The sequence below is a fragment of the Hypanus sabinus genome, chromosome 2 (assembly GCF_030144855.1).
Source record: "Hypanus sabinus isolate sHypSab1 chromosome 2, sHypSab1.hap1, whole genome shotgun sequence".
NCBI lineage: Eukaryota > Metazoa > Chordata > Chondrichthyes > Myliobatiformes > Dasyatidae > Hypanus > Hypanus sabinus.
In genome coordinates this window covers 37285511-37303327 of record NC_082707.1, presented here as the reverse complement: position 1 = coordinate 37303327, position 17817 = coordinate 37285511, and the positions used below count along the sequence as shown (strand labels likewise).

The following is a 17817-nucleotide window of genomic DNA, read 5'->3' as shown; positions in this document are numbered from 1 at the left end:
ATAGGATGAATTGGCTGATGAATGCATGGCCGAGGAACTGGTGCAGGGGGCAGGGATTCAGATTTTTGAATCACTGGAATCTCAGCTGAGGAAAGTATGAACGGACAGAATTCGAGGCCGACCAATATTCTTGCAGGCAGGTTTGCTAGAGCTGTTGGAGAAGGTTTAGACTAATTTGGGAGGATAGGAACCAGAGAAATAGGGCTGAGGATGGGGCAGTTGATATGCAGTTTATCGTGAGATCATGAGGAAGAACAGGCAGATGATAGAGCAAAATTGTAGTCAAAGTTGGGATGAGTTGAACTGTAACATGCAGACAAAAATTGAAAAGGATGAGAAAAACAGGACTGAAGATGTTATATTTGAATGCATGCAGCATCCGACATAAAGTACCATAGATTCCGGACTACAGAGCGCACCTGATTAAAAGCCGCACACTCTAATTTTAGAAAGAAAATCAATTTTGTACTTGTACAAGCCGCACCGGATTTTAAGCCGCAGGTGTCCCACGTTGTAATAGGAGATATTTACACAGAAAGATATTACACGTGAGGATTTTTTAACTTTTAATTAAATCCGTATGGTAACATAAGCAAATACATATTGCAAATGCTTTTTTTTGAACAGTGCCTGTAACACAGCTACTTTTAAATATACCTACGTATCGGTAACACACAAATTACGTTGCGTATACTTTTTTACTGAACAGTGCACGAACAACATTCCAGTATCTCCTAACGACTGGTAAAAAAATATATATACTGCAGCCTACCAGGAAAAGTTATTGATCGCCTTTAACTTAAAAGCTGCATCATATGCTTTTCTTCGAGTGTTTTCCATGTTGATGAGGGTGAGTACAAATGACTGATTTACAATAATTTAATTGTGAAAGTGCGCTTGATTTATCGTACAATTTCATTGGACCTCTGTGAACTACTCATCAATTTTATTGGTCTTGCTATGATCCCAGCCCCCTCCTTTGTGAGAATCGCAAGAGCACCCGTCGAAGGGGGGGGGGGGGGGTCAGTAGACCCAGTCGGGGAGAGAGAGAGAGAAACGTGCTGTTACGAATCCCGTAACTGGAGAACTTACCAGCAAAGATAGAGAGGTCCGTTGAAGTCTGATGTCACTATTTTCAAACGTTTTTATTGATAAAGGGACACAAAAATAGGGTTAATACAAACATTCAGAGACAATAGTCGCTGTTGTTATTCTGTATCCCTGGTGGGACCTGCAATTTGACACGTTTCTCTCTCTCTCTCTGACTGGGTCTACTGACCCCCCTCCACCTTTCGATGGGTGCTCTTGCAATTCTCACAAAGGAGGGGGCTGGGATCATAACAATACAAATTGCACGTTCCACCCAGGATACAGAATAAGGCGACAGCGACTATTGTCTCATGGAGACCACGTGAAAAGCCCTCGGGCAAGGTGGGCTGGTTGAGAGAGAGACTGCATCATCCCAACCTGACTGACTCCTGCGACCCCGTGAGGAAGTATAAAGGAGAGTCTCAGGGGGACAGCCCCTCAGACGCACCAAGAAGACACGAGAGGGTGGTCCCGCAGCAGCGGGAAGCCATTCTGAAGGAAGCCATGTGCTTTAGATTCCGGTATTGGAATCTGTGGCTGGAATCACAGGAAACCGCTTTCAACTAACATCGGGGAGAGGAAACCAACGCTCCCCCGATTTCACGGAAGCTTCATCAAGACTCGGCAAGTTCTTTCTCTTCTCCCCCAATCTCTCTCTCGGTCGCTCCACGTGAAACCCAGCGATTTCCAACGGGCTGAGGCCAGCAGACTTTGAGTGACTTTTATATTTCCAACGGACAATCTATTAACCACTAGACAACAGCAGAGCTCACTTAATGATGAGTATTACTATACCCGCGCTTTAGATTGAGTGTTGACGATGTGCACTACCTGAATGTATGTATTAACCCTACTTTTGTGTCCCTTTATAAATAAAACGTTTGAAAATAGTGACATCAGACTTCAACAGACCTCTCTATCTTTGCTGGTAAGTTCTCCAGTTACGGGATTCATAACAGTCTACTGTTACGAGGCAAAATGTTTTTGGCGGCATGAAAAAAAACATGCATTAGCCGCACCGTAGTATAGGCCGCAGTGTTGCTGCAGTGATCAAAGCGTGAGAAAAAAGTAGCGGCTTATAGTCTGGAATTTACGGTAAGCGATTTTGTAGTACAGTTAGAGATCGGCAGGTTTTATGTTATGGGCATCACTAATCATAGCTGAAAGAAGATCTTAGTTGTGAGTTTGATAACCAAGGATTACACATTGTATTGAAAGGGCAGAAAGGGGGTGGGGTGGCTTTTTTGGTAAAATATGAAATCTAATCCTTAGAAAGAAGAGAGAGAATCGGAAAATGTAGAATCCTTGTAGTAGGTACAGTTAGAAAACTAAGATTAAAAAGACCCTGATGGGAATTTTATACAGGTTTCCAAACAGGATGTGGGGAATTACAATGGGAGACGGGGCATGTAAAAGGAGCATTGTTATGATGGTCATGGGGGATTTTAATATGCAGGTAAATTGGGAAAAATCAGGTTGATGCTGGACCTGACGATAGGGTATTTTAAAATGCCCATGAGATGGATTTTTAGAGCAGGTTATGGTTCCCACTAGGAAAGTAGCGATTCTGGATTGGATGTTGTGCAATGAATCAGATTCGATTAGGGAGTTTAAGATAAGGAACACTTAGGAGGCTGCTGTTGTAAGAAAGCAGCATCTATCAAAGATCCTCACCTTTCAGGACATGTTCTTTTCTCGCTGCTGCTGTCAGGCAGAAAATACAATGTCCTCAGGACTTGCACCATCAAGTTCAAGAACAATTACTACCCCTCAACCATCAGGCACTTTAACAAAAGAGGATAATTATACTCATCCATTGAGATGTTCCCACAACCAATGATCTCACTTAAAAGACTCTTATATCTTGTGATTTCATGCTCTTATTTGTTGTTATTTTAATGTTGGTTGTATTTCAACAGTTTGATGCCTTCTATGCTCTTCTTCCTTCATTTTTCCTGTTTACAATTACCATTCTATAGATTTGCTGAGCATGCTCAAGGAAAAAAGAATCTCAAGGCTGAATGCAATGACATATATGTACACTAATGATAAATTTTACTTCGAACTTGGTGCAGGATACAATTATAGTATTCCGAAGGGAGAATGAAGCAACACCGGCTGACAAGGAAGGTCACAAAGACAGCATAAAGGGAAAAGAGAGAACATAGGATAATAGCAAAAATTAGAGGGAAGTTACAGAATGAGAAAGTTTTAAAAAACCACCAGGAGGCAACTAAAAAAGCCATAATGAGAGAAGAGATGAAATATGAAGATAAGCTAGTGAATAATATAAAAAGAGGATACTGGAAGTTTTTCTTCCAGATATAGAAGGAGCACGAGAGAGGCTATCGGACTGCTGGAGAATGACAGTAAAGGGTAATAATGTGGGACAAAAACATAGCAGATGAACTTAATTACTTTACATCACTCTTCACTGTATTGTAGATATAAAAGGGTCTTTTAAGAGCCTCTCAGATAGGTACATGGAGCTTTGAAAAAGAGAGGGCTATGTCCTAGGGAAATTCTAGGCAGTCTGTAGAGTAAGTTACATGGTTGGCAAAACACTGTGGACCAAAGGGCCTGTAACGTGCTGTAAGTATCTATGTTCTATGTGGAAGACAGTAGCAGTATGCCAGAAATTCAAAAGCGTCGGGGAGGAGAAGCGAGTGTAGTTGCTATTACTAAGAAGTTGCTTGGCAAGCTGAAAGATCTAAAGATAGACATGTCACCAGAAACAGATGGACTACACGCTAGGGTTCTGAAAGTGACAGCTGAAGAGATTGTGGAGGCATCACTAACGATCTTTTAAAAATCACTAGGTTCTGGAAAATTACAAATGTCACTCCACTCTTTAAGAAGGGTGGAGGCAGAAGAAAGGAAATATAGGTCAGTTAGCCTGACTTCAGCGGTTGGGAAGATGCTTGGAGTTCACTGAGATAAGGTTTTGGGATACCCGAAGGCAGGCATTGTCCAAAGACAGCATGGTTTCCTTAAGGAAATCTTGCCTAAAAAATCAGTTAGAATTCTTTGAGGAAATAACAGGCAGGATAGAGAAAGGAGAATCAGTGGATGTTGTTTACTTGGCTTATACAGAAAACCTTTGACAAAGTGCCACACATGAGGCTGCTTAACAGGGCTAAAACCCATGGCATTACTGGAAAGATCCTATAGCATGGATAGCAGGCCTACCCATCAGCAAGCTGCTCAATGGAAGAGCATCTAGGCTTGGTGCGGACTGTGTTACTACCTGCTACAAGATGGCATTGGAGTCGGTGCATGAAGGGGATGTGCAGTCTGTCCTGGATGTTTCTCTTGCAATTGCAAGAGCCTGTTGGACAATGAAAATGTAAAATGGCACATCCACCTCCCTTGCTTATTGGCGTGACAGATGGCGGGGGGGGGGGGGGGGGGGGTAGCTGTTTGAACTCAGTTGTAGCAAGGACTGGGCCTTAAGCCACGGGTTTGCCTATTGCAGCAGTAGAAGAGAAGCGACGCCAGAGGCGGTATAGCGCGGCCGCCAAGCTGGGTTGGAGGGGGGGGGGGGTTGGATTGGTGGAATGACAAGCTGCAAACTGCCTATTCTTACCAATACCATCCACGCAGCACCAATTTGCAGGATGTCACTCAGGGAATTGGAATGGATATGACTGTATTTTTAGTTGCTATCTTGTATAAGCTACATGTGCCTTGTGCTGTGTATGACTGTTGATACTGTGTTTTGCACCTTGGCCCCAGAGTAATGCTGTTTTGTTTGGCTGTGTGCATGTATGATTGAATGATAGTTAAACTTGAACTTGAAGATTGGCTGACTGACAGGAGGGAAACAGAGGAAATAAAGGGGGCCTTTTCTGGTTGGCTGCTGGTGACGAGTGATGTGTTGCAGATGTCAGTGTTGGGACCATTTCTTTTCACATTATATTTCAGATTTGGATGACAGAACTGATGGCTTTGTGGTCAAGTTTGTGGATGATATGAAGAGAGGTGCAGAGACAGGTAGTGTTAAGGAAACAGACTCTGCAGAAAGACTTAAGACAGATTGGGAGCATGGACAAAGAAGTGGCAAATGGAATATCGTGTAGTGAAGTATATGGTCATGCACTTTAGTAGAAGGAATAAAGGGATACACTATCTTCTAAACGGGGTGAAAATCCGAATATCAGAGGTGCAAAGGGACTTGAGAGTACTCGTGCTGGATTCACTGAAGTTTAACTTACAGATTAGCTCAGTGATAAAGAAAGCAAATGAAATGTTAGCGTTTATTTCCAAAGGACAAGAATTTAAAAATAAAGGATGTAATGCACTTGGAATATTGTGAGCAGTTTTGGGTCTCTTATCTAAGAAAAAATGAGCGGGCATTGGAGGAAGTCCAGAAGAATGATTCTGAGAATGAAAGGGCTAATGCATGAGGAGTGTTTGATGGTTTTTGGACTATACTTGCTAAAGTTCATAAAAATGCTGGGCGGAGCGGGGGATATCTATTTGAAACCTGTTGACTATTGAAAGATCTAGATAGATTGGATACAGAGTAGATGTTTCCTATAGAACTGGAATCTTGGACCAGAGCGCACAGCCTCAGAATAGATGGACGCCCATTTAGAACTGAGATCAGGATGAATTTCTTTAGCTAAAGAGTGGCGATTCTGTGAAATTCATTGCCGCAAACGACAGTGGTGGCCTAGTCATTGGGTATATTTAAATTGGAGGTTGAAAGGTTCTTGATTAGTCAGGGCATCAGAAGTAATGGGGAAAAGGCAGGAGAAAGGGGTTGGGAGAGATAATAAATCAGCCATAATGGAATGGCAGAGTAGACTCAATGGCCTGAATGACACAATTCTGCTCCTAAGTCTTGTGGCCTATTTCCACTAAGCAATATGCTATAATCTATGCTCCTTAAAAATGTGGAAAAATTGAGAAGTATATTAAACATGTCTTTAAAGAGTTTAGAAGCTAATACCCTCCATCCAAAATTTTGCAAATAATTCATAAATTTATAAAGTCAGGCAGTTTTTCAAAATCCTGTTACCTCCAGCCATTCAGTTGCTCCAACTGCTCCAAAATCACCACCACTCCAACTTGCAAAGACTATACTTCGTCTAGGTCTGAATCCATCTAAATTTAAAACATGCAAGATATTAGTTTCAATCTGTGGAGCCCAGCCTGCACTGCATGTGCTGGAAATTTGAAAAAAAACCCAGAATATGCTTATAATACACACCACATTAAGCAATACCTATGGAGACATTATTTTTTCAGCATTCATTTTAAACCTTAAAGTGGAGTTGCATTTTAATCTTCAAGGACAATTACAATATTCATGCAAATTTGCTCTTACTGTTAGTATAGTTTTGTGTAATTAGATTATTGTTACTGTTGATTTTGGACCAACAGAGAAGCACAACACGCCTATTGATTCTGCCCTGAATGTGGTTGACACTGTCTCAAAAGCATACATTTTTCCACCACACCCCGTGATGTCTTTTCTCTAGAAATCAATCTACCTCCTCCTTAAACACATCCAGTAATTTGACCCCTACCACCTTCTGTATTAGAAAATTCCAGATTTACCACTCTCAGATAAGGAAATATTTTGTTAATTGTAAATACCTTATCTCATATACTGAAACAGTGACACCACCATTCAGATGTCTCTTCTCCAGCCAGTGAGAAACACTCACTCTATACCCAGTTTGTCAAGATTTCTTAGAATATTATTCAATGAGATCCCTCATAATTGAACCAAACTCCAGTGACTACTCACCCAACTTTGGCAAACTACAACCCTGGTATCCTCTGAATCCGATTGGCAATTTTTTTCTATGCCCCTTCCAGAACAATTACAACTTCTAAGAAGACCAGGTCAAAATTGCACACACTAGTTTTGGTATGGTCTCAGAAAGAACCACTGCACCAAATGTTGAATAGTACACTTCAGCATTAGTCTGTCCCCCCGGAACAGCTCTCTCTTTTCATAGCGCTGATACCATGCGCAAAACTGGAACTGACTTCTCACACATCTAACTGTCCATGCATTTATCTCCTCAATTTGGTCAATCCTGAACCAGTTACTTCATAACAGATAATAATCCAGTTTCCAACCTTTGAGGATCTGCTTTCTAATTTAGTCACTAGCTATTCAAACTCAGTCTTACATATGTTGTTGTCACACTCAGTGCTAATCATTTATTACCTTGTGTGATGTCATACTGCAGATTTTTCTTCTTGTAACCTTCAAATTGCTGTCAGTCTCTCCTGTTCTTCATAGCCTTGATCCTCACTCTTTCTAGCTCTCTTCCCTCTCACCAAACTCTCCCACTCTTTACACTGACAGCATTTGGATCTCTGCTCTTTTTACTTTGCATTGTGTGTATGTGCATCTCACTCTCACTTCCCACTCTCAAGAACTCTTTCTCAATATATGATTGGCTATTGTTCTTTTCAACCCTTTGTTCTACACGCATGGACTCTTCCAGTCATCAGTACAGTCCGTACTAATCAGTTCCACTAATTCCTTCATCACAAGCATGATCTGTGCTTTCACCTTTAACCATCTTGGAAAAGACTCTTGCCAACTCCAACAGCAAAGCAGTTCCAACTCCAGATTCTGCTGCGCCAGATCCATAGGAGTCACGCTGAGCACCAATCACAACATAATGATCTAAAAAAGAAACAGCAAATGTTTTTAGAATAGTACTTACACTGTTACGTATCCCATAACTGGATCACTTACCAGCAAAGATAGAGAGGTCCGTTGAAGTCTGATGGCACTATTTTCAAAAGTTTTTATTTATAAAGGGGCACAAAAATAAGGTTAATGCAAACATTCAGATAATATACGTCGTCAATACTCAATCTAAAGCGCGGGTAAAGTAATAATCATCCTTAAGAAATCGTTCTATCGTTTGTCTAGGGCAGGGGTCGGCAACGTTTACCACTGAAAGAGCCAATATGGACCCATTTCCCACAGAAAAGAAAACACTGGGAGCCACAAAACCCGTTTGACATTTAAAATGAAATAACACTGCATACAACGGTTTTTTTTTGCCTTTATGCTATGTATAAACAAACTATAATGTGTTGCATTTATGAAATTGATGAACTCCTGCAGAGAAAACGAAATTACATTTCTGCATGCAACAAAAACATTTTGAACTCCGAAAAAAAGACGTTGGGTTGAAGGTTTCTCCATAGTTAGCCTACCTTGGATCGAAGAATTAAAAGAAAGCGCGCACTGGCGGGTGTCAGGCATTGGCAGTGATGTATATTAATAGCGATAAAAAACACGTTGTTGCGGTGTGCTACACGCAGCGCTAAAATAAAGACACTGCAGTCAAAGGGTGCTACACGCAGCGCTAAAATAAAGACACTGCAGTCAAAGGTAACTTTATTCGAACTAAACAGCCTTGCTTTAAAGCCTCCCTCAACCCGTCCCCATGGGCGCGGATGCTCCAAAAGACACGTACTCACAAACCCCTGTAGGCTATCTCCCTTAGCCGGAACGGTGGCTAATTGTGAGCCGGTTCGGATGTGCCAGGAAATGGGGTCTCCACAACATTTTTAGATTGTACAAGATCACCATAATCTTCAAATTTCGAATTACATTTCAAAAACTAACAAACCACGGGGAGCCGCAGCACAGAGATGAAAGAGCCGTGGGTTGCCGACCCCTGGTCTAGGGGATAATATATTGTCCACTGGAAATATAAAAGTCACTCAGAAGTCTGCAGGCTTCAGCCTTTTGGGAACCACTGGGTTTCACGTGTTGGAGAGAGAGAGAGATTGGTGAGAAAAGGAAAACTTGCCCGGGTCTTTATGAAGCAAATCCATGGAATCAGGGGAGCGGGCTTCCCCGTTGTTAGTTAAAAGCGGTTTTCCGTGATTCCAGCCACAGACTCCAGATTCGGAATCTAACGCAAGTGGCTTCCTTCAAAATGACTTCCCACTACGACGGGATCGCTATCGTGTCTTCTTGGTGCGTCTGAAGGGGTTGTCCCCCCCCCAGACCCTCCTTTATACTTCCTCACGGGATCGCAGGTGTCAATCAGGTTGGGATGATGCAATCTCTCTCTCAACCAGCTCACTTTGCCCGAGGGCTTTACACGTGGTTTCCATGAGACAATAGTCAATGTCACCTTATTTTGCATCCCGGTGGAACGCGGTATTCGGCACGTCTCTCTCTCCCATTTCCTGTGTCTATTCAGCACGTCTCTCTCTCTCTCCCACTTCCTGGGTCTACTGACCCCCGCCCCTCAACTAGTGCTCTTGCGATTCTCACAAAGGAGGGGGCTGGGATCATAACAACACTAACCTGCATGCACTAAGAAAAAGCAGCTACCTCCAGATATTTCACATAGATACATTAACACCTGTGATATTTATTAGGAAGATTCTGATCATGGTGTAGTCAATTTTTCTCAAAATGAGAAACAAGCACTGAGCACAAAGATACTGCTTTGTAAATATCTAGTCAATAACTTCAGATTTCTACAGGATAAATATCCAACTCTACATTTCCCATTACTTTCATTTCCACATTTGATACCTTCCAATGTTATTTTATTTTTAACCCATTACCAATACTAGTTCCATAATCTGAAAATTGACCAAATTTAGCAGCATTTTGAATGCCTTTAGGAAAAAGTTTACAATTATTCAATCCAAGGCAAGAGAAATACACAAATATTTGCTCTCTGGCTTAAGGCCTTATCCAAACTAATTACAGGAATCAGTTGTGCTGTCATTAGACAGTTTTCTTTAATTTGAAGTTAAAGCTATTATCTTACCCTTTTCTTCGTTACCCTTGATGACACCAAATACATTATGTATCTCTCTCACTTCTTCAACATTATTTATTTCCATCTTTATTTGTCCACCATCATTATGAAATCCTGGTCCAAGTTTGGTTCCACGGGCCTCCCAACTACCTGGAGTATCTGCACCACCAAGCAATCTGTTAAAGAGTTACAGATTAGAAATACCTTCAGAGTTCAAGAAAATCCTAAACAGAAATCACTATCAACTTCAAAAAAAAAATCGATTATACAGCAAAAAGGAACAAAATTTGAACCATATGACTTGAATGTCCATGCAGTTAAAACCCGACACAACTTTCAATTAATGCATTTCAGAATCACTAATATTATAATGCTCTAGAGCTCAAATATAATAAGTGAGAAGGATGACAGTGGTCAAAGACAAAGGGGCCCAGAATATTCTGAAAAATGAGAAATCGTGCAGAGACCAGTGGGAGAGGAGACTTGGACTTTGCTATAACGTATTAGTCCCCACTTTTTCCCAAAGTTCCCAAATCACACCCACATTTCATTCAAGTCAATCCAAAAAAAAAATCAAAAGCCAAAAGCTATTCCTTTTCTGCTGTTCAAATCTTCCTGTCAAAGTGACAATGTTTACCACAACAATATGGGGAATCGTACATGATTCTTGTTCTTCCCAGCTACACGTTCACCAATTATCTGTGCACATGCCAATCTCTGCCAGGAGCAAGATCTGTGAGGAAGGCTTCAGCAAGCATGGCAATTCAAAGAACTTACTGCCCATTGGGCCCGTAACGATTCTTTTGAAAAGTTCTTTCAAATTGGAATTACATGGCAATGAGAGACCTACACCTACAAGTAGTGAATCCGAATGTCATTGAAACAAGACCTAGAAACAACAACAGAGTACACCACTGGCTAGAGGTGGATTAGAAATGTAAAGCAAGAAGATGGAAATTTCACCACCAGCAAAAAAGGTACAATGAGTTGAAATAAGTGGGTGGTGAGATTGCAGTTGAAATATTACGAGCAGTTTTGAGCCCCTTATCTAAGAAAGGATGTGCTGGCATTGGAGATAGCCCAGAGGAGGTTCATGAAAATGATCCCCGGAATGAAAGATTTAAAGATTTAACATACAACAGTTCTGGACCTGCACTCGCTAGAGATTAGAAGAATGGTGGGGGGGGGGGGGGGGGTGGAAAGGAAGGAATTTCATTGAAAAGTATTGAATATTGAAAGGTCTGAATAGAGTGGATGTAGAAAGAATGTTTTCTATAGTGGGCAAGTCTAGGACCAGAGGGACATCTACTTCGAAGCAGATGGTGGGGGGAAGATTTCTTTAGCCTGAGGAATCCTTTGCCATAGATAGCTGTGCAGCCCAAATCATTAGGTATACTTAGAGGTTGACAGGTTCTGGATTAATCAGGGTATCAAAGGGTTATGGGGAGAAGGCAGGAGAATGGGGCTGAGAAGGACAATTATCAGCCATGATGGAATGGCAGAGCAAACTTGTACCAAATGACCCAATTCTGACCATAGGTCTTATGGCGAGGAAAGGTTACGAAAAAGGAAAACAGACAATGCACTTATGTTCTAATCAAAAGTTCCTTAATTTGTGATTGACATACAGTGCCTATAAGAGTATTCACCACCCCCCACCCCCGAAAGTTTTCATGTTTTACAACATTGAATCGCAGTATATTTAGTTTGGCTTTTTTGACATTAATCTCTTGACAAAGAGAAAGCCATTCTTGGAAAAGAAACTCATGTAAAATCTCAGCTAGAGTTCGCTAGAAGGCATAGGGAGAGTCTCTAGTCAGCTGGAAGGAGGTTCTATAAGTCTGATGAAACCAAAATTGATCTTTTTGGCTATCAGACTAAATGCTATGTTAGCTGTAAGCCAAATACGCACATCAAAAATACTCCATCCCTACTGCGAAGCACGGTGGAGGCTGCATCATGCTGCAGGGATGCTTTACTACAGCAGGCCCTAGAAGCCTTGTGAAGGTAGAGAGCAAAATTAATGCAGCAAAATCCTGATGCAGTTTGGAAGAGAACTGTGACTTGGGAGAAGATTTGTTTTCAGGTAAGGTAATGACCCAAGCATAAAGCCTATACAGGAATGGCTTAAAAGCAACAGAGTTATTGTCCTGCAGTAGCTAAGGCAGAGTCCAAACCTCAATCTAATTGAGAATTTGAGGCTGGACTTGAAAAGGGCTGTTCACTCACAAATTAAATCCACCATGTTTCAATGTTTGTAAAACAATAAAACATGAGAACTTCGTTGGGGGGGGGGGGGGTGTGTGTGAATACTGTTTATAGGCACTGTAATTAAATAAAGTAGAAAAGGAAATTTCAAAAAAAAAACATCGTCAATAACACTAACATTATCCTGCTAAATTCCAATCCTTCTGAAATTCAAGGCTATTATAGAAGCATATTGAACAATGATGTACTAACCGGCGAAGATGCAAGGCAACATTGGCACTGATTGAATGAGCCAAAATACCAGGTAGTCCTGATGATTTGGTTGGAGGAAATTGTGTATGGTTGAATGATGGAAATCCAGGAGTCCAAGGATCACCCAAGCCCATGTGAACCTTTTGAAACAGAATAAATCATATATTAACTCTGCACAATTAACAAAGTAATAATCACTAAAGGACATAGGGCACTCCTCCATGCTAAACTACACACTATATTGTTTAATTAATGCCATACTATATAACTCATTTTTCTTAATGATTTGAAATCCTACTATAAAACCAGAACCAGTGTTGGTGGTGGTTGGGGGTGGGGGTGGAGGGGGGGGGGGAGAGATAGAGAGAAGAGGTGGAGGGAGTACTGACAGAGGTGATCTTTGGGGGAAAAAAATACTCAGATCTTGCAAAAGTCAAGATCCAGTGTAGACTGCAAGTTTCCACTGATGTCAGGAAAGATTATAGGACAAAGAACTAGAAGGCAATAGGTGAGGCATGTTATAAATAAATTAAAGACATCAAACTAAATGCATTCATTTAAATTTTAAATGTAATAACCTGGTTTAAGACCATGTTTTATTTTATTAATACAATATGCTGTTGGGTATTTTGTTTTTGACAGATTTTCTCAAAATATTCCTTTAATTACATTATACAATTAAGTATTTAATTTTTTGCATTTTTTGTTTGAAATAAAAATTTTGTTGATTAAGTTAGGCTTGTTGAATTAACCAATAAGATTTGTTTTGTTAACAATTTTTCTTTGAGAGATGACAGGAATATCAAGAGAGAACCATTTTCGTGAGAGAGCATGGGATTGAAGGAGAATGGAAATAGACCCATGAACATCAGAGAACAATGTGAAATACTCACAGAACCCATTTGGAAGGACAGATACTGAGGTGGAAGAATCCTCATACAGATAATGTTCTCAGAGAATGTACTGATAACTTTTAGTTAGCTAGATAGAACACTGCCTTGAAGAAAGCTCTACACTTTTTTCCTTGGAAGTTGTGTGATTATCTGTTTTCTGGGACAGGTTCTTCAGCACAAAATTGTTTCAGTATTGTGAGTAAATTAAGTGAATTAATCTTGTTTCGCTTATGCGACAATGAGCTCCAACAATTAGGTACACAATATAGACTAATATTTATATATATGACAGACCTTTTGTTATTTAGTATCATATAGCAATACTGTGTTTCTATAGTTTAAAAATTTTTGTCAATACATTTCGATCTAAGTTTATACTGGTGTGAATTAAATTATTCTTTCCTAACAGTAAACTTGCATGGGTGTGTCAATGTTCATACAAGTAACTGCTTTCACTTTCCCTTAGAAGGAATATTCAAACATGTTCGTGTATACCCATATCATATTTACCCTAAATGTGCTTCTTTAATGGAAATGACCTTTTTCATCACTGTCCTTATGCCTTGTTGAGTTACGTTGCTGTTCGGATGAATTCACATCAATAGCTGATTTATTACAAGCCAATGGTAATACGTTAATTACCATTTTTAAATTTTTAAAATTTATACGTAAATTTTTAATTTTTGTAATTAAACATTATAAAAGTTGGCACTAATGTTAAGCTAGCCAAGATTCTGTGGCTGAGTATCACACCATGCTTCTTCAATGATTCAGAATCATTAACCTCATTTAACTAGCCCTTAGATGACATTCTAGCTATGAGGATTCAGGGTCTGGTAATCCCAGCAGCATGTTCAAAGCAAGGAAAATTACCACAATATTTCCACTTTTTATAAAATAAACCCACTGAGAAATGATGATCAAACATTACATGATCAAATCTACCAAAAATTCCACAACTATAAACAGATCCACTTTTTATTCACCCACAATGCTGCAGACATTGATAGCTGAACACTGGAGGGAATGACTTCATGATGAGCTCTTACCACTCCCTCAATTCCAAACATCAACTGCACTTACACCTAAAAGTTAATGACTCTGGTTTCCTTTTCTCATTCCTACATTTTTTCCTGTTCAGATGCCAACAAGATACCAAAAAAAAGCAATTTTGTGGTCAGTGCTAGAAGCGTAACAATCAGGTACAGGTGTAAATAAAAACGAGAATGCTGCAGTAAACAGACAAGCCAGAAAATATCCTACTCACTGTGAATACTAAAAGTCATTTAAAAAAATACTCCATGCTACATATTTTGCAATACATTCATTGATAACCCTGTAGCCCTTTTATTCAAAGCACACACATTTAAGAAAATAATGGGTGTGCCCAGCAAGTCAAAGCAGAGGTACAGTTACCACTACACATTAAACTGAAATGCTACCATACTTACATGTCCAAACATAGCCACATCTCTTTCCAGTTTATAATCTGCCGGATCAGGATAGATTAGAACACCTCCAGCTTTCATCTTCTCGGCATTAAAGACCTAAAAACAGAAAATTCTTTGAAATCATTCCTTCTTTAATTTTAAGTTTACAATCAGTATCTTAAATGCAGGTTCCCCCGTGGCCATTTCCCTCCGCAACAAATATAATGTAGCGGAAGCAGTCATATTGGTGACACTGAGAAGGCTCTGAGCCTCAGCAAGTAAGGAAGAAGACAGGCAGGACAATAGTGATAGGTGATTCAATAGTTAGGGGCGGGTAGGATATTCTGTGGCCACAAAAGAGACACACACAAAATGCTGGAGGAACTTAGGAGGTCAGGCAGTAGCTATGGAAATGAATAGCTGACGCATCAGGCCAAGATCTTCTTCAGTGCTGAACTGGAAGGAGAAAGACACCAGAATAAAAAAGATAAGGGGAGGGGAAGGAGGGTAGCTGGAAGGTGATAGGTGAAGCCAAGTGGGTGAGAAAGGAAAAGGACTGGAGAAGCAGGAATCTAATAGGAGAATGGAGTGGACCACAGGAGAAAGGGAAGAAGATGACCCAGGGAAGTGATAGGCAGGTGAGAAGAGGTACAAGGCCACAGTGAGGAATAGATGAGAGGAAGAGGGGGGGAATATTGGTATTCATGCTGGTTGGAGGCTAAACAAACAGATAGGTGGTGTTGCTCCTGCACCTGAGTGTGACCTCATCTTGGCACAACAGGAGGCCATTGACTGACTTGTTGGAATGGTAATCGGTATTAAAATGTTTGGCCACTGGGAAGTTCCACTTTTGGCAGAAGGAGCGGAGGTGCTCAAAGAAGCGGTTCCCAATTTACAACGGGTCTCACCAATTTAGAGCACTGGACACAGCCAATGACCCTGGCAGATCCATAGGTGAAGTATTGCCTCACCTGGGAGAACTCTTTGGGGCCCCGAATGGAGGGAAGGGAGGAGATGAATGGGCTGGTGTAACACTTAGGCTGTTAGCAGGGATATGTGTTGGGTGGGAGATTAGTGTGGAGGGACGAACGGACAAGGGAATTGCAAAGGGAGGAATTCCCCGCAGAAAGCGGAGTGGCAGGAGGGGTGGGGTGGGAAGAGGAAATGATACGTTTAGTGGTAGGATCTCTTTGGAGATGGTGGAAGTTGCACAGGATGATGTGTTAGAGGTGCAAGTTCATGGGATGGTGGGCAAAGACATGAGGAACTCTATCACTGTTAAGGTGGCGGGAAGTTGGGTGAGCGCAGATGTTCGGGAAATGGAGGAGATGTGGGTGAGGGCAGCATCAACAGTGGAGGAAGGGAAGACATCTCTGATGTCCTGGAAAGAAAGACCACATCCTGGGAACAAATGCAGTGGAGGCGAAGGAACTGAGAAAAGGGAGTATCATTTTTACAAAGATGGTGTGGGAAGCGGCATGGTCAAGATAATCATGGGAATCGGTAGGTTTATAAGATATGTCGGTTGACAGTTTATCTCCGGGGGTGGAGAGATACATCAAGAAAGGGGAGGGATGTGTCAGAGATGGACAGTTGATAAAATTGATGAGCTCAGATTGGATGCATGAAGAAGCACCATTGCAGTCATGCTGCCTCTCAGGTGCCAATGACAGATGTCTGAGTGCATACAAAATAATCTCAAGGGGAGCATGTGTAGCCAGAAGATGTGGTGCATGTAAATACAAATGACACTGGTATGAGGTACTGCACAGCAAATGTAGGGGGTTATGAATGCATGGCTGATGAGCTGGTGCAGTGGGCAGGGTTTCTGGCTCACTGGCATCTCTTCTAGAACAGGAGCAATCTGTACAAGAGGGATGGGCTACACCTTAACTGGAGGGAAACCAATATCCCGGCAGGGAGAAACACTGCTGCTATCCACGTGGGTTTAAACCAGATTGGCAGGAAGATATGAGCCAATCAAGTCATAGAATAAGGGTTATAGCTAAAGAACAGATGTGAACAACAATCAGCATCAAAGAAGACCAGTTATAAACTGTTGTGAATCATGTGTGCGCATTCGTGATTTCCTACACTACTTTTTAAGTCATGGGAAATCTGAATGCTGCTAAAAATATTTATCCAAGAAATTCAGTAGGTTTAAGACATTGATGGTTAACATGAGATAGCTTAAGAGGAATTCTATGTTTTTTAAAAAAAAGAGTGCTAAGTGCCTGGAAGGCACTGCCAGGGACATTTTAAAGGAGCATTTAGACAGTTATGAACAGATGGTGAATAGGGGAATATAGGCCTCATGCAGGCAGATAGGATTAATTTACAGAGGGATGTGGATTAGTTTAGTTTGGCATCATGGTCAGTACAGAGAGCCAAAGAGTCCATTTCTTACAACATTGCTGGGATTTAATTAAAAAATCTGACACTTGGAGAATAAGATTTCAATAACATGGTTTTGATCACTACTTAGATGAGAACAGTGAATAAAATGGCATATTTACTCAGCCACTGGAAATCTATTGGAGGGACATTATAGATTTTGAATTGACCAAAATCAAAATAGAAAAATGACAATTCATTTGACAATTTATGAATTCCTTCATGCTGTGGCAGCAATAGCAAGAAAACTTTAGAAGTTAGTCAATGTTTGACATTTCAGAACCTTCTCTGCAAAACTGATCTTCCCTGCGCGGACGATGACAACAGTGCCATTAACATCCACTTGTTTCTGCAATTCTTTAAAGTCATCTTCTGTTCCATAGTTGGCATATACCAGCTTGCCCTAGAAAGACAGGGAATGTATTAATGCAAGGACAGAGAGTTACTACCACTTGTCTCCAACAGCAAGTTTTTGCAAATCTTTCAAATCTCAATACTGACAATAGTAAGAATGTTTCATGCATTGATTTGCAATGATAAAAACTAATAGTGAGATTATGTCATTTATGCCTGCTATTGCTTGTGCTGGTCAGCTCATTCCTGTCTATCACACTGAATCATTATGTCAGAAGAACAGACACTGCTACAATTGAATTCTCACATTATCATTGAAGGCTGATTTATTCTTGTGCGTACAGGCTACGCCGCAGCCTGATTTTCACTTCTGCATCGTTCTACACTGTAGTGAGCAAGCGTTGGTGTGTGTCAAAACGCTAGTTG

At 40.8% G+C, this 17817-nt stretch overlaps 1 protein-coding gene across 2 annotated transcripts in view; it reads right to left on the bottom strand.

The window, feature by feature from the left end:
* The window catches only part of LOC132377831 (transferrin receptor protein 1-like), a 57248-nt gene that overhangs the window by 18840 nt on the left and 20591 nt on the right, over positions 1-17817 (bottom strand). For both annotated transcript variants that reach the window (XM_059944245.1, XM_059944253.1), the window contains exons 7-12: positions 17321-17440; positions 14665-14760; positions 12321-12460; positions 9870-10036; positions 7628-7744; positions 6113-6198 (exon numbers count right to left, since the gene is read on the bottom strand). In XM_059944245.1, the coding sequence (XP_059800228.1) occupies positions 6113-6198; positions 7628-7744; positions 9870-10036; positions 12321-12460; positions 14665-14760; positions 17321-17440 (726 nt within the window). The remainder of the gene's footprint in view (positions 1-6112; positions 6199-7627; positions 7745-9869; positions 10037-12320; positions 12461-14664; positions 14761-17320; positions 17441-17817) is intronic.